Source organism: Cottoperca gobio, unplaced genomic scaffold (assembly GCF_900634415.1).
Source record: "Cottoperca gobio unplaced genomic scaffold, fCotGob3.1 fCotGob3_327arrow_ctg1, whole genome shotgun sequence".
Taxonomy (NCBI): Eukaryota; Metazoa; Chordata; class Actinopteri; order Perciformes; family Bovichtidae; genus Cottoperca; species Cottoperca gobio.
In genome coordinates this window covers 36,562-54,721 of record NW_021166934.1, presented here as the reverse complement: position 1 = coordinate 54,721, position 18,160 = coordinate 36,562, and the positions used below count along the sequence as shown (strand labels likewise).

At 38.9% G+C, this 18,160-nt stretch overlaps 1 protein-coding gene across 3 annotated transcripts; it reads left to right on the top strand.

Annotated features, from left to right (window-relative positions):
* The first annotated feature begins 560 nt into the window (after window positions 1-560).
* Window positions 561-4,919, top strand: LOC115005598 (CCAAT/enhancer-binding protein gamma-like). 3 transcript variants are annotated; one of them, XM_029427486.1, is made up of 3 exons: window positions 561-696; window positions 1,863-2,005; window positions 2,528-4,919. In XM_029427486.1, exon 3 carries the CDS (start codon window positions 2,791-2,793, stop codon window positions 3,097-3,099), a length of 309 nt encoding a protein of 102 aa, XP_029283346.1. In that variant the 5' UTR covers window positions 561-696; window positions 1,863-2,005; window positions 2,528-2,790; the 3' UTR covers window positions 3,100-4,919. The 3 variants fall into 3 exon arrangements, with proteins under 3 accessions (XP_029283346.1, XP_029283344.1, XP_029283347.1); XM_029427484.1 differs by lacking the exon at window positions 1,863-2,005; XM_029427487.1 differs by lacking the exons at window positions 561-696; window positions 1,863-2,005 and adding an exon at window positions 2,018-2,206.
* The last annotated feature ends 13,241 nt before the right edge of the window (window positions 4,920-18,160 follow it).

Below are 18,160 nucleotides of genomic sequence, written 5' to 3'. Positions count from 1 at the left end.
CAAAAGCCTGACATAGTACCAGTTGTTATTATACTACTAGATCGTAGTAGTAGAACAAATATAATAAGGTGTTCCTTTTCTTTAATAAAACGTATTTTAAGGTATATTCCTTGTACAAAAGCCTGACATAGTACCAGTTATTATTATATTATTAGATAGTCGCACAAATATAATGTGTATAACGTGTTTTTCTTTATTTGAGATAAAGCATCTAAAGGCGTATTTCTTGTACAAAAGCATGGCATAGTACAAGTTATTATCATATTATTAGATAGTAGTAGTAATAGTAGTACAAATATAGTGTGTATAATTAGTAGTTTCAGTGTGTTGAGATTTCGTCATTCGGAGATGAAGTCATGCTTGTATGAACTAATTTGACCAACCTCACATTACATAAACAAAACCAACAGAAAACAGTGCACTCCTATTGGTGGACTGAGCTGTCAAACACAGTGCATTGCATCACTCTGTCACACACTCGCTTATGATTGGCCAACCGCTCGATCTGCTCACGCCTTCTCACTTCTGATTGGTTTAACCCAGACATTGCCGTACATGGTAAAAGAGATTTCGCAATCCTCTCCTCTCCATGTTCCAAACAAAAACACTCAGCTCACACAGACGGAATTAAACTCACTTTCTACGTTAACTTTTTATACTTTGACGGATGGTCGACTCCACCACCGCCCCGTGAAGGTAAACGGTGTTTTAAACTCTTCGTATGACCGAGAAAGAGCGCTAACAGTGAGGTTTAGGGGCTTGTTAGCACCAGAAGCTAACTAGCTGGCTAGCTGCCCGGCTAAACGGGTAGTGTACGGGCTCGTGAGAGGAAAGTGACAGTGTAGTTTCGTTTGTATTTAGAGCTAAACTGGACACATCATCGTTTGTATTGTGAGTGTTTAAGCTTAATGTTGACTGACAGGGTAGTAAATCATCTGTTGTCTGCTTCCTGTCAACAAAAAGTTGTGAAAAGTGCTCGGAAATGGAAAATTCACGGACTTTGAAGCGGCTCGTGCGGGTTTGTGAGCCGTGTATGGATGTTTGCTGTGTTTGTCAAACATTATTTAAGTCACCTAGAAGCTGTGATTTCTGCTTAGCCCCGCATGACTCCGGAGTTCCCCTCTTCTCTCTCTCTCGGTACAAAGAGAGCCGATGATGCAACAGCAGGCAACAGCTCCGGAGCTCTGCTTCCACCCGGAGCGCTTCTCCCTGCGCACACAGCTGACTGGCTGCATGGCAACGCCACGACCAATCACAGCCGCGCTGCTAATTGGCCGTGCGGAATAATAATCAGACCAATTATCGTGTCGGAGTAAAAAAAACAAAAGCACGTCGGATATCCTCTGCTGCTCACAGATAGGGAGGAGGCTTCTCTTCCTGTATGCGTCACATTAACATGTGTTTGAACTAGTGTCTCTGTTCAAGCATGTTCTTTCTTCATCATGTTATCATCATCATCATCTTCATCGCGCTGCAACGCTTAGTTGATCAACAGAAACCTAATCAACTGTTTTGATAATCGGTTAAAGTGATTTTTGATGCTAAAATGTCTTTTAAATTCTGTTTTCAGTCTCAAATGTGGAGATTTGCTCCTTTTCTCTGTTGTATATCATAGCAAAGTGAATGTGTTTGGACTGACAGAACTGGGATGGGCCTTTCCCTCTATCTTTTGATATTTTATAGACCAAACGGTTATTCTTGAAAATAATCTGCAGATTAATCAACAATGACAATAATCGTTATTTGCAGCCCTAATGTGAATATCCCCTACAATATATTATTGCCCATTCCTGCTCAGCTCTTTCCCTTTAACAGTAACATTTGACATATTTTTATTGTAATATTTTCTATTCTATATTTAGGTTTCTTGTCTATGCACCAATACACTAGAGCAAATTCCTTGTATGTGAAAACCTACTTGGCGTTGAACCAGATTCTGATCTGAGGTGGTGGGTGTTGGTGAGCAGCAGCGCGGGAGATGAAACCTCCTGATTGATGGATTGAGGTCAGCTGAGACTCTGCAGGCTGACTACAGATGTAAAAATCTAAGATCGTATTGTGTTCCTTCACTGGAAAGCACAGGAAGCCGGAGAGGACATGGTGTCGTTATGTTTAGTTTCACAGAAGGAATGGAGCCCGGGTGTGGCCGTAGAGAGGAAACCTAAAGATGGAGGCCACTATTTATACGCTCCCTTACTCAGTCCAGGTATCTGTCATGTGACCTGAGCTCAGTGTCATGTAAACAGTCAAAGTGGGTCTGCAGATGAATATTTTCTCCATCAGATACATTTAGATTTATTGCACCAGAGGTCATTTGTTCCAAAAAATGTAAGACAATACTGAAAATGTCCAAAGTCCCACCTTCAGATGTCTTGCTTTTACTCTAGTATCAGTTCATATCCTATTTTATTTTCTTCCATGCGTTCATTTTAATTCAGATATATTGTATGTGTTTTTAATGGAACTTTGTTCTTTTCTATATTTATGTTTCTTGATTTCTGTGCGTAACGTTGTCGTCCTCCTCTAGGCTCCATCGAGACGAAGAATCCACGGTTTCATCTGTACACCTGAGGAGACTCGGACATCAGCACCTGAAGGCAACACATCTAAGTGAGCCAGCTGTCACAGGCGAAACTAACCACAACCGACCCCAACGGCGTGAGCGTCATCCAGAGTCAGGCCCACGCTGCCGCTCCCTCCTCGGTTGTAGCCGCCGGACTGCAGCAGGTCCGCCACTTCGTCCCCGCAGACCCTTCAGCCGGAGGCGGTAAGGCCTGCCCCCCCAGCAAGATGAAGAAACCCTCAGGTGAAAAGGACAGCGACGAGTACCGCCAGCGTCGCGAGCGCAACAACCTGGCGGTGAAGAAGAGCCGCATGCGCAGCAAGCAGAAGGCGGTGGACACGCAGCAGCGCGTCAACGAGCTGAAGGAGGAGAACGAGCGGCTGGAGGCCAAAATCAAACTACTGAGCAAAGAACTTAGCGTGCTCAAAGACCTCTTCCTGGAGCACGCTCACAACCTGGCCGACAACGTGCAGCCGCCCGCCGGCACAGAGGGCTCCAGCCCCGCCCCCAACAACACCTCCACCAATGGGCAGTGAGGGGGCGGAGCCACATGGACGTTTGATTACGGGAGCCCGCCGCAGCTTTTCTGGAAACTTCTGTCACTTTGGAAACGTGGCCTCGCATCTTCTTCTTCGTGCTTTTCTTGGGTTTATTTTCTCATAATTAATCGCGTCTCTCCTGCGCCCCCCCCCCCCCCCCCCCCAAACAGGAGCAGCTTTGGTAAAATCATAGAATTCTATTAATGTACTTCATTGAAACATTAACATTTGACAGAAATGAGGCTTTTAAAGTGAACATCGTCAGTTTGTATCAATCGGTGGGAAAAAACTTTTTTTAAATTCAGTCTCGTCCAGATTGTGTCACGGAGACGTTCCTGGACTTTGACAGCCGGGAGGATTTAACGTGACGTTGATCGGAGGAACGTGAGGAGACCGAGCGGAGGAACCGGACCTGCAGACATTAGTTGGATCCTTAAATCCAGTTGGAGTCCGGCCGGCTGGATGTTCGGTCGCCGGGTGTAAAGTCTTGAATTCCCTTTTTTAGGATGTGTATTTTCTTCTGTTGTTCTACAAAGAGTAGTTGACAACCTGATGAGAGTTTTAAAGTTGTATGTTCACTACATGTCGATGTTTCAAGGACAGTTCTGCTCTTTTCAGTTTCAGCCTTGACATTATTTTAAGTCTGTATTTATAATAAAAACACCTTTTTCATGTCTCGCTCTGCAGAGTGTGAAGCTCTCAGGAAGAGCCGCTGTACTGTGAGGAAACAGCAGGTTGTCCTTCAGCAGGTGGTCTTGTTCACAGGATGAGGTTAATGTCAGCCCCCCCCCCAGGAAGTACAAGCGCTTTGTTTAATCTGTGATGAGAGAAACATGAGAGAGAGAAGACAACGTTTAAAAAGTCGACAATCAGGTTCTCTAAAAAGTTCAGACGCAACAAAATCATTTGTTTCAATTCGCAGAAAAATTATTCATTAATAACTTCGTCAACATTTTATTCTAACCTTTAAGCAGAGCTGCAACCGATAATCAAAGTGTGTGTGTGTGTGTGTGTGTGTGTGTGTGTGTGTGTGTGTGTGTGTGTGTGTGTGTGTGTGTGTGTGTGTGTGTGTGTGTGTGTGTGTGTGTGTGTGAGAGAGAGAGACTTCAGGCCGCAGCTTGAATTAAATCCAGTTGGAAAGCGGGTCTGGACAGGCTCTACACCGCACGGTGAGGAGGGGGGGGCTTCACCTCCCTGCAGGAATGTTGTTGTGCTCCTGAGCCGCCCCGCACAACGTCCCCACGTGATCGCAGTCGTCAGCTCTAAACATTGACATTTGGAGTTGTCTTGAACCTTCATCCCGGGTTATGTTCTCAGTGAGACGTGCTGCTGTTCTGTGTGAGTCGTATTACATGAATATCTTTGGACTTAAAGAAACTAAAGACATTTTTCACTTTTTCAGAATTCTTATTGACCAAACGATTGAGAAACGTGACGGTTGGTAGTTTTGAATTATTTACATTTTGTTTTGGACAAATTGGATTCATTAAGTTATTGACTAAAGTCTAATGTAGATTCATCCGGCGAATATTAATGTTAAGAGTGCAGAAGAATAAATCTCAGATAAATGTTCAATCAGCTGATGTGGGACGCTCCCTCGCTGGATGAGCCCCGCCTTCATCTTTTTCACTTTTCTATGGTCGGTTTGTACACTTGTTCCAGGAGCAGCATGTTTGCAGAGACGTGTTTGCATGAGGTGTGTCTGCTGTTTGTTCTGAATGTTGCTGGGCAGCATTTCTCTGTCGTCGCTCAGCTTTTATATCTGAGGAATCTGGGCTAACGTGCATTGTAAATTAAAATTGAGTATAAAAGTTGAACCATGTGTTTCGGGGTTTATTATTATTATTCCAAATGTGTTTCCATTTAATGTCGAAGCCGCACAAGATGAAACGTTTTAATTGTATTAACTTCATTTAGTTTCCTTCTCAACTCAAAACATAATAAAAACTAAAAGTCTTTACTTTTGAAATATAAATAAAGCAGCTTTATTACACAGACGCTTTTTAAATGATTCATTTATACACTTCACATTTATATAAACTAAATGTATATTATTTAAAATGAGTTCACAGACATGTTCATGCCTCAGTGTTCGATATGTGATGTGACTTTGTTCATGAACAGATGACACACGCTGCAGCGGACATGTTGTCTAACCCTCACCTGCTTTAACACAACGACTCAAAGAAATTATTATTTATTTATGTTGAAATAATAAGAATAATAAATGAGCTGAAACTTCAGTTCCAGTGAAAACTTACAGATTTAAATACGACGCCGTTGTTTTTAACTATGTTTTTATCTGAAAGTGTTGGACACATGACGTTTAACCACTAAATACTTATTAACTCTTTCGTAGATTCATTTCTTTTGTTTTTTTAATACATTTATCTTTTAAACTTTTTTACAGAAACAAAAGAGACGGAATAACAAAATAAAACAAGAAGATGATAAACTATAAAATATAAAACGTGTTAAAGGTTTTTTCTTCCTTGGTGTGTGTGTGTGTGCGTGTGTGTGTGTGTGTGTGTGTGTGTGTGTCTGCGCGTGTGTGTGTGTGTGCATGTGTGTGTGTGTGTGTGTGTGTGAGATAAGACCTTTTGAGTACTTTGATAAGCTTTTATCTGACTGCAGCTCGACCGTCGGCCTTGACACGATGACGTCATCATCACCTGACACTGGAAACCACCCGGACGACTTTTACTTTTTATTCTGACACTCAAAGGTCAAAGGTCAGCAGACAGAGAACATGTCAGCGGGTGTTAAAGTTTACTGGAGAGCCGTCAAACGTCTCCGCCTGACACAGAACTGCCCAACCTCCTCCCAACGCTAAAAATAACCCTGCTCAGTGTGTGTGTGTGTGTGTGTGTGTGTGTGTGTGTGCATGTGAGTGTGTGTGTGTGTGTGTGTGTGTGCGTGTGAGTGTGTGTGTGTGTGTGTGTGTGTGTGTGTGTGCGTGTGAGTGTGAGATCAGACTTTAATCTATAGATGAACACAGAAGCTGAAACTTCACGTTTCCTGTCTGGAGACGAAGCTCAGGCTGGTTTAAGTTTAATTAAGTTAAACATGAAGTCTGTGTTGTAGGTAAAACATTTTTATTATGGAGCAAGGACGGGGGGGGTAATGTTCAGAGAACTTTTCTTTTAAGATTAGAAAATCACAATCACAGAGACCTTTTTAGCCATTTCACATTTAAATTTGTGGGTTTCTTCAGATTTCTTTCCCGGAAAATGACCCCCCCCCCTCTCTCCCGGCTCCGTAAAATTGGATATTTCCACTAAAATAAATTACACTGATATAGTACATCACTTCAGATTTAAATATTCAACAAGGCTGCTGCATCATTTTACACACATTTCCCCTACAGTTGTATGATTGACTAATGTTATTTCTATTATTCCTATTATTATTATTATTATTATTATTATTATTATTATTATTATTATTATTATTATTATTCCTATTATTATTATTATTATTATTATTATTATTATTCCTATTATTATTATTATTATTATTATTGTTCCTATTATTATTATTATTATTGTTATTATTATTATTATTATTATTCCTATTATTATTATTATTATTCCTATTATTATTATTATTATTGTTCCTATTATTATTATTATTATTATTATTGTTATTATTATTCCTATTATCATTATTATTACTATTATTAAAACTGTAGCATCAGCTTGAATGTGTCTCGCTGCATCTAATGCTGTGCTCGCACCAAACATGAATTTTTGCCTTTTGTTCTGGTTTATTCTGATTTTCACAAATTTTGCATCATTCGTATGTTGCAAAAGAGTAGCAGCTAAAAAGAGGCTAAAAAGAGCTGCAGAGATGCTTTTGTGAATCAGTTCTCTGAGTTTAACAGATTATTGAGAAGAGAAGAAGAAACCTTCACTAACAACCTGCTGAGACTTGTGTCCTCCGCTCTGATTGGTTCCTGATGGAGGTTTTTGGCGTTCCTACCTCCCTCTGTACCTGGGGGAGAGGAGGTCAGGCTGAGGGCGTGCGAGGCGGTTTCTGTCCAGGACATTTCCAGAAACTCTGAATGTAAACTGATATTAATGTTTCTGCAAAGCCTTAGTATCAATAAGTTATCAGGAGCATTACTCAGTGTTTCTGTTTCTATGATTTCATGCACATTCTTTGAAGTTTATTACTATCAACTAAACTACTGAGTGAGAACAGAAAAGCACTGGGAGAGATTTAAGAAAGAACTCAGAGAGGAAGGATCTGAGATCTTGTACTGCAGGTCCACGATGTGAATTTAACTCACAGCTACTTTATGCAAAGAAAAACAGGCTGTGCGTGGTGTCCCAGGTCACATGAAGGAGCACAAACCCAACTGACATCCTCTGCGTGTACGTGATCATTCACCACAGCGTCCTATTAAATCTTAGGTAGCTTAGCATAATACTGGAGCAGCCAGCACGAGTAAACAACACTTTAGTATCCAACGGAAAAACCCAGCCGAATATTGCCAAGGCTTTTCAAATGAAAGTAGCAAGCAGCACGAGCGCCAAAAGTTGTTAAGTCTAGCGAGAAAGTCGGCATGTTATCATTATGAACGTAAACATACTATTATGAGCGTAAACATATCATTATGAACGTGAACATATCGTAAACATACCATTATGAACGTAAACATATCATTATGAACGTGAACATATCGTAAACATATCATTATGAGCGACAACATATCGTAAACATATTATGAACGTAAACATATCGTAAACATATCATTATGAACGTAAACATATCATTATATACATCAACATATCATTATGAACGTAAACATATCATTATGGACGTAAACATATCATAAACATACCATTATGAGCGACAACATATCGTAAACATATTATGAACGTAAACATATCATTATATACATCAACATATCATTATGAACGTAAACATATCGTAAACATACCATTATGAGCGACAACATATCGTAAACATATTATGAACGTAAACATATCATTATATACATCAACATATCATTATGAACGTAAACATATCGTAAACATACCATTATGAGCGACAACATATCGTAAACATATTATGAACGTAAACATATCGTAAACATATCATTATGAACGTAAACATATCATTATGGACGTAAACATATCATTATGAATGTAAACATATCATTATGAACGTGAACATATCATTATGAACGTGAACATATCGTAAACATACCATTATGAGCGACAACATATCGTAAACATATTATGAACGTAAACATATCATTATATACATCAACATATTATGAACGTAAACATATCGTAAACATACCATTATGAGCGACAACATATCGTAAACATATTATGAACGTAAACATATCGTAAACATATCATTATGAACGTAAACATATCATTATGGACGTAAGCATATCATTATGAACGTAAACATATCATTATGGACGTAAACATATCATTATGAACGTAAACATATCATTATGAACGTGAACATATCGTAAACATATCATTATGAGCGACAACATATCGTAAACATATTATGAACATAAACATATCGTAAACATATCATTATGAACGTAAACATATCATTATATACATCAACATATCATTATGAACGTAAACATATCATTATATACATCAACATATCATTATGAACGTAAACATATCATTATGAACGTGAACATATCGTAAACATATCATTATGAGCGACAACATATCGTAAACATATTATGAACGTAAACATATCGTAAACATATCATTATGAACGTAAACATATCATTATATACATCAACATATCATTATGAACGTAAACATATCATTATGGACGTAAACATATCGTAAACATACCATTATGAGCGACAACATATCGTAAACATATTATGAACGTAAACATATCATTATGAACGTGAACATATCATTATGAGCGAGAACATATTGTAAACATATCATTATGAACGTGAACATATCATTATGAGCGAGAACATATCGTAAACATATCATTATGAACGTGAACATATCGTAAACATATCATTATGAACGTAAACATATCATTATGAACGTGAACATATCGTAAACATATCATTATGAACGTGAACATATCGTAAACATATCATTATGAACGTCAACATATCATTATGAACGTCAACATATCATTATGAACGTCAACATACTGTAAACATATGATTATGAGCGAGAACATATCGTAAACATATCATTATGAATGTAAACATACCGTAAACATATCATTATGAACGTGAACATATCGTAAACATATCATTATGAACGTGAACATATCGTAAACATATCATTATGAACGTAAACATATTGTAAACATATCGTAAACATATCATTATGAACGTGAACATATCGTAAACATATCATTATGAACGTAAACATATTGTAAACATATCGTAAACATATCATTATGAACGTAAACATATCATTATGAACGTGAACATATCGTAAACATATCATTATGAACGTAAACATATCGTAAACATATCATTATGAACGTGAACATATCGTAAACATATCATTATGAACGTAAACATATCGTAAACATATCGTAAACATATCATTATGAACGTAAACATATCATTATGAATGTGAACATATCGTAAACATATCATTATGAACGTAAACATATCGTAAACATATCATTATGAACGTAAACATATCATTATGAACGTAAACAACGAACATGGCTAGCGTTAGTACTCACACTGCGCTGACTTGCAGTGAGTGCAGGCAGGTATGATTACATCTTCTCTTAAAGCTACAGTGCGGGACTTTCACCTGTAAATAAAAGTACAGGTTCACACAGTGCTGATGAAACGCTCTGTGTTTCTCAGTGAACCAGAGTCGTGGTGTCTGGGACATGTCTGCTGGTGAGTTCTGAACTTTGCAAACAGAAATGACGTGTTTATTTGCATATAGAGCAGGAAGTGAGATCTGATCACAAGACGTCACTGAGACGCTGTGTGACGCAGGAGAGACTCCCTGCAGGACGTCTGACCTCTGACCCCTGCTCATCCTCAGCCCTAGTGTCCTCAGTGCATATTGTATACAACATGTATTTATCATTTTTCATCGTGAACATTTCACTGCTCATGTTGATGTAACAAATACACTTTTGTAACATTAAAACAATTTGTCTCACAAAATTGTTTTTATCAAGGTATTTATTCAGGTATTCTGTATATTAAATGCATATACAAATATAAATATGTGTTTTTTACAATCTTTGTGAGGTGAACTAACATTAATTGATGATATCTTATTTATGTTTTAGGTCATGATAATATAATGTTGTAATTTAGTAGAGACATGCAAAATAATCTAATTAATTATTACTATTCATTGATAATTGATTTAATTCATTGTGACGCTCCTTCTGCTAATCTGGACTCTGGAATCATTGAATTAATTTATTTTTATTGTCATAAACAATTTCAAGTCTGTTTGTGAAGAAGTTTGTGTTTGTCGTGTGTTTTTATTTGCAGACTTTTCTGGTTAAACTTGTCTCATGTGTTTGTGTCTTAATAAGTGTTGATAGCCTAGTGATTTGTGTGTGTGTGTGTGTGTTTGTGTGTGTGTGTGTGTGTGTGTGTGTGTGTGTGTGTGTGTGGTAATGCAGTCTCTCTCTCTCTCTTCCCACGATGCTTTGCTCTCTCTTCCTCTCCAGATGGGGAGACATGAAAACGTTTTTTTTTACTTCAAACATAAAAATGAGCGATGGCCTCGTCGTCCGTCGCCAAGATACGTTTGTATAAAATCCACCTCCTCCGAGAATCTGGCAGAGTGCTTCACACAGAAACATCTGGAAGACATGTTCTCCAGTTGTTAACTTTTTTCTTTTTATTCTGCGCCCTAAAGACCGAAGAATCCGAACAACCCTGGGCTTTAAACACCAGAAACATAAAACTACAAGAAACACACACTTTATTTCTGTACGAGTGAGGAGCCTCGTTGATAGAATACATTGTGCATTTAACTTGATTCCCACTTATTAAACTGTAAGTGGACCTCACAAAGATGGAGACACAAGAGTGCACACACATACACTCACATACAAACATGTGTTACATTCTTGTGAGGACCTTCATGATACAAGTCCCCTCTCTCAGCCCAGTCTTTCTGTGACATTTCAGGACTGTAACGTTTCCTCTCTCTCCTGTCATGGTGTCATCAGTCCTGTATTGTATATGTAGTGAGACAGAGACATGTGTAATGTTCCTGAAAGTAACATTTCCTCTCTCTCCTGTCATGGTGTCATCAGTCCTGTGTTGTATATGTAGTGAGACAGAGACATGTGTAATGTTCCTGAAGGTAATGTTTCCTCTCTCTACTGTCATGGTGTCATCAGTCCTGTGTTGTATATGTAGTGAGACAGAGAAATGTGTAATGTCCCTGAAGGTAACATTTCCTCTCTCACCTGTCATGGTGTCATCAGTCCTGTGTTGTATATGTAGTGAGACAGAGACATGTGTAATGTTCCTGAAGGTAACGTTTCCTCTCTCTCCTGTCATGGTGTCATTAGTCCTGTGTTGTATATGTAGTGAGACAGAGACATATGTAATGTCCCTGAAGGTAACGTTTCCTCTCTCTCCTGTCATGGTGTCATCAGTCCTGTGTTGTATATGTAGTGAGACAGAGAAATGTGTAATGTCCCTGAAGGTAACATTTCCTCTCTCACCTGTCATGGTGTCATCAGTCCTGTGTTGTATATGTAGTGAGACAGAGACATATGTAATGTCCCTGAAGGTAACGTTTCCTCTCTCTCCTGTCATGGTGTCATCAGTCCTGTGTTGTATATGTAGTGAGACAGAGAAATGTGTAATGTCCCTGAAGGTAACGTTTCCTCTCTCTCCTGTCATGGTGTCATCAGTCCTGTGTTGTATATGTAGTGAGACAGAGACATATGTAATGTCCCTGAAGGTAACGTTTCCTCTCTCTCCTGTCATGGTGTCATCAGTCCTGTGTTGTATATGTAGTGAGACAGAGAAATGTGTAATGTCCCTGAAGGTAACGTTTCCTCTCTCTCCTGTCATGGTGTCATCAGGCCTGTGTTGTATATGTAGTGAGACAGAGAAATGTGTAATGTCCCTGAAGGTAACGTTTCCTCTCTCTCCTGTCATGGTGTCATCAGTCCTGTGTTGTATATGTAGTGAGACAGAGACATGTGTAATGTCCCTGAAGGTAACGTTTCCTCTCTCCTGTCATGGTGTCATCAGTCCTGTGTTGTATATGTAGTGAGACAGAGAAATGTGTAATGTCCCTGAAGGTAACGTTTCCTCTCTCTCCTGTCATGGTGTCATCAGTCCTGTGTTGTATATGTAGTGAGACAGAGAAATGTGTAATGTCCCTGAAGGTAACGTTTCCTCTCTCTCCTGTCATGGTGTCATCAGTCCTGTGTTGTATATGTAGTGAGACAGAAATGTGTAATGTCCCTGAAGGTAACATTTCCTCTCTCTCCTGTCATGGTGTCATCAGTCCTGTGTTGTATATGTAGTGAGTACAGAGAGATGTGTAATGTTCCTGAAGGTAACATTTCCTCTCTCTCCTGTCATGGTGTCATCAGTCCTGTGTTGTATATGTAGTGAGACAGAGAAATGTGTAATGTTCCTGAAGGTAACGTTTCCTCTCTCACCTGTCATGGTGTCATCAGTCCTGTGTTGTATATGTAGTGAGACAGAGACATGTGTAATGTTCCTGAACGTAACGTTTCCTCTCTCTCCTGTCATGGTGTCATCAGTCCTGTGTTGTATATGTAGTGAGTACAGAGACATGTGTAATGTTCCTGAAGGTAACGTTTCCTCTCTCTCCTGTCATGGTGTCATCAGTCCTGTGTTGTATATGTAGTGAGACAGAGAAATGTGTAATGTCCCTGAAGGTAACATTTCCTCTCTCTCATGACATGTGTCACCAGTCCTGTGTTGTATATGTAGTGAGACAGAGAAATGTGTAATGTCCCTGAAGGTAACGTTTCCTCTCTCTCCTGTCATGGTGTCATCAGTCCTGTGTTGTATATGTAGTGAGACAGAGAAATGTGTAATGTCCCTGAAGGTAACGTTTCCTCTCTCTCCTGTCATGGTGTCATCAGTCCTGTGTTGTATATGTAGTGAGACAGAAATGTGTAATGTCCCTGAAGGTAACATTTCCTCTCTCTCCTGTCATGGTGTCATCAGTCCTGTGTTGTATATGTAGTGAGTACAGAGAGATGTGTAATGTTCCTGAAGGTAACATTTCCTCTCTCTCCTGTCATGGTGTCATCAGTCCTGTGTTGTATATGTAGTGAGACAGAGAAATGTGTAATGTTCCTGAAGGTAACGTTTCCTCTCTCTCCTGTCATGGTGTCATCAGTCCTGTGTTGTATATGTAGTGAGACAGAGACATGTGTAATGTTCCTGAAGGTAACGTTTCCTCTCTCACCTGTCATGGTGTCATCAGTCCTGTGTTGTATATGTAGTGAGACAGAGACATGTGTAATGTTCCTGAAGGTAACATTTCCTCTCTCTCCTGTCATGGTGTCATCAGTCCTGTGTTGTATATGTAGTGAGACAGAGACATGTGTAATGTTCCTGAAGGTAACGTTTCCTCTCTCCTGTCATGGTGTCATCAGTCCTGTGTTGTATATGTAGTGAGACAGAGACATGTGTAATGTTCCTGAAGGTAACGTTTCCTCTCTCTCCTGTCATGGTGTCGTCTCCCCTTTGAGCAGCGTGAGCGTTGTGTTTGTAGCCAGAAGCTTCATAAACTGACTGTTTATCCAGTTATAAGACACTTTTTACACGTTTTTAACTCTATATTTGAAGGATGAAGGATTTTAGTCCTGAACGTCTTTATCTTAAGTTCTCACAGAAACAAGCTGAATCAGAGGAGAGAAGAACTCCCTTGATGCACCGCTGCTTCACCTAAAAACAAGAGTGAAAGTGATGTGTGATGTCACACCGAGGAAAGAACCATAATTCATGGTTTGACACAAACCTCCTGCAGTTTTACTGCGATCACTGTTTGTGTTGATGTGCAGTTTATCAGCTGTTCTACTCTTGTTGTTATGTGTTGAATATAAAGTGAAATATCCATAAAACATGTCACCAGTCAGTTTACACTCAGAGAAAAGGACTGAAGGTTGGAACCAGTTCTCTAGAAGTAGTGATACCACAATGTAGAAATATGCAGTTAAAAGTCCTGACTTTAAAATAAATAATAAATAATTCAAATATACTTAAAGTACTCATTCTGCAGAATAACTTATTTATTATGTTGTTGTAGGAGCATTTCCCCCTAGCATTAATGTATTAGTTAGACAGGCAGCATCTCGTACCTGCGTCAGGTAAAGTGTCTTTGTACACAACACGTTATAATAAGTGATGATGTAACATCTCCTCCCCTGCTGGAATAATAAAGAGTGCTAATTTTAGAAACGTAATGACAGTGATGGATGAGGCGCTGGGGAGTAGAAGGTGGTTGATGGTGAGTGGGGGTCTTTCTGTTATCTGCTGTCTCAGACGTCATCTTCAAACTGAAAGTGATGACGAGTGTTTTCTGTTCCCTCGCTCGATGGATTTTATCAATTAATCTCGTTGTTTCGTCATTTATTGGAGATTTATTCTGTTTGGTCCGGACTCACAGTCTTTAATATCAAGATATTCAACTAATAATGTTTTACTTCTTATCCAACAGATTGAATAGTATCATAAATATATGAGGATATGTGAACGTGTGCACTGAGAGGGAAACAGAGCTTCACTTGAACAACATATAAAGTTATGAGCAGAAACATCATGTGTGTGTGTATGTGTGTGTGTACATATATATACTGTATATATACTATGTATATATATATATATATACATATATATACATACACAGTTTATATATATATATATATATACACAGTATGTATATATATATATATATACACATTATATATACAGTATATATACAGTATATATATATATATATATACTGTATATATATATATATATATATACATACACAGTATATATACAGTATATATATATATATATATACACAGTATATACATACACAGTATATATATATATATATATATATATATATACTGTGTATATATATACATCAGCCAGTAGACCCTGCCTCTTGAAAACATATGTTTTTATCACAGTTCATTGTGATAATGTACGTTATGTAAGAGACAGTGAAACACAACATGTGATGGAGCTCTGAGTGTGACGGACTCACTGGGAACCATCACAACCACAGAGTATGTGTTCGCTCCGTGCAGCCTGCAGATCGGATCCAGATGGAGCCAATCAGCTGCCTCCGTCAGAAAGTGACCTCCGGGGAGACGCCCCGTCCCGCAGAGAGACACCAATGCTTTCTTCTTCTTCTTCTTCTGGGAGTCCAGGTGTCCAACTGTTTGAGTGTTAAAGGCGGCGCCAGCGTTGAACCAGCAGCCACCTGCAGCAGAACGTTTGTGTCTGAGGATCCGACAGTGACCTGAAGAAGGAAACGTGATTATGAGCAAACACTTTGGCCCGGCTCCCGGCTGACCTTTGACCTCCTGAAGTGTGTTCTCTCTCCGTCTTGGCTGCACTTCCCCCCCGGCCTCCTGTTGCCACACTAAGCGTTAAGTGTGACTGAAGACCCGGCTGAGGACCCGGCTGAGGACCCGGGACGCTTCACTATGTTGCACTTTATTAACGGCAGAATTACAAACAGGTCTCAGATCTGCAGCTCCAGGTGTCGAGAGGCTGGTTCATGATGTGTCCGTGATCTGGTGGATTTAGTGTGAATAAGTTGCAGCCAATCAGTGAGCGCTGAACTGAAACTAAAATCTGATCAACCATGAACTGAAAGTATAAACCGAAGGACGCTAGGAGAGCGTAGACCGACGGCTGTTTCCCTAAGAGAAAAGTAACGTCTGAGAGGATCCTCTCCACGATGTTACGTTCTTCTTCTTCTTCCACTCAGTGTTGTGAACATGTGGCCGATAGTTTTTATGTAATCCAAAGCGAACATTACTGCTTTGGTGCAGAATAAGAGAGCAAATATATATATATATATATATATATATATATATATATATATATATATATATATATATATATATATCATAAGAAATAGTATAAAATAAAGATGTGCACAAGAAACAAATATACAAAAACAATAAAAATATAAGTAAAATAATTACTGTGAGAAAATATGTTGAGTGTGTCTGCTGATTAAAACTAAACACAAAGTTCTGCAGGTGTTCAGGGAATGTGTGTGTGTGTGTGTGTGTGTGTGTGTGTGTGTGTGTGTGTGTGTGTGTGTGTGTGTGTGTGTGTGTGTGAGGAGGAGGAGGAGGAGGAGGAGGAGGCAGAGGAGGAGGAAGAAGAAGAGCAGGAGGAGGAAGAGCAGGAGGAGGAAGAGCAGGAGGAGGAAGAAGAGGAGGAAGAAGGGGAAGCTGTTGATACAGTTGAGGAAGCTGTCAGACCTCCAGATATCTGTAAACAATCAGGACGACATGATTGACAGGTTCAGGCTTCGCTTGTCAGGAAGAATTAGCGGAGCGGAGCGCAGCACGAATAACGCCTTCTGTGTTTCTGATTCATGGCGGAGGTTGATCACGTCACGGGGCGCCTGGCAGCGCCGCTCTGCACGCCACTGATTTATTCCAGGTTTCACAACTCATAAACAAGATAAACGCTCGAGCTCTGAACGTCAGTGAGCTAAAATCATGGGAATGTTCTCTCGTGCTGAGCGAGGTCCCATGTGCACCCCCCCGACCTGAGCTCCTGCAGGAAGGTCAGCGGGCTGTCCACAAACCTGAGACTCACAATGTCCACAAAACTGTCTTTTTGTTGTTTTGTGTCTCTGTTGTTTTGTCTTTTTGTTGTTTTTTGTCTCTTTTGTTTTGTCTATTTGTTGTTTTGTGTCTCTATTGTTTTGTCTATTTGTTGTTTTGTGTCTCTATTGTTTTGTGTCTTTGTTGTTTTGTCTTTTTGTTGTTTTGTGTCTCTTTTGTTTTGTCTTTTTGTTGTTTTGTGTCTTTGTTGTTTTGTCTTTTTGTTGTTTTGTGTCTTTTTGTGTTGTCTTTTTGTTGTTTTGTGTCTTTGTTGTTTTGTGTCTCTGTTGTTTTGTCTTTTTGTTGTTTTTTGTCTTTGTTGTTTTGTGTCTTTGTTGTTTTGTCTTTTTGTTGTTTGTGTCTTTGTTGTTTTATCTTTTGTTGTTTTTGTCTCTTTTGTTTGTCTTTTGTTGTTTTGTGTCTTTGTTGTTTTTTGTCTTTGTTGTTTTGTCTTTTGTTGTTTTGTGTCTTGTTGTTTTTTGTCATTGTTGTTTTGTGTCTTTGTTGTTTTGTCTTTTTGTTGTTTTGTGTCTTTGTTGTTTTTTGTCATTGTTGTTTTGTGTCTTTGTTGTTTTGTCTTTTTGTTGTTTTGTGTCTTTGTTGTTTTGTCTTTTTGTTGTTTTGTGTCTCTGTTGTTTTGTCTTTTTGTTGTTTTGTGTCTTTGTTGTTTTTTGTCATTGTTGTTTTGTGTCTTTGTTGTTTTGGTCTTTTTGTTGTTTTGTGTCTCTTTTGTTTTGTCTTTTTGTTGTTTTGTGTCTCTTTTGTTTTGTCTTTTTGTTGTTTTGTGTCTTTGTTGTTTTGTCTTTTTGTTGTTTTGTGTCTCTTTTGTTTTGTCTTTTTGTTGTTTTGTGTCTTTGTTGTTTTGTCTTTTTGTTGTTTTGTGTCTCTTTTGTGTTGTCTTTTTGTTGTTTTGTATCTTGTTGTTTTCTGTCTCTGTTGTTTTGTCTTTTGTTGTTTGTGTCTGTTGTTTTCTGTCTCTGTTGTTTTGTGTCTCTGTTGTTTTGTGTCTCTGTTGTTTTGTGTCTCTGTTGTTTTGTGTCTCAGTTGTTTAATGTCTCTGTTGTTTTGTGTCTCTGTTGTTTTGTGTCTCTGTTGTTTTGTGTCTTTTGTTTTGTGTCTCTGTTGTTTTGGGTCTTTTGTTTTGTGTCTCTGTTGTTTTGTGTCTCTGTTGTTTTGTGTCTCTGTTGTTTTGTGTCTCTGTTGTTTTGTGTCTTTTGTTTTGTGTCTCTGTTGTTTTGTGTCTCTGTTGTTT

Coding starts and splice junctions, on each gene's coding strand:
- LOC115005598 (XM_029427484.1), top strand. CDS start 2,791: ATGAAGAAACCCTCAGGTGAAAAGGACAGCGACGAGTACCGCCAGCGT.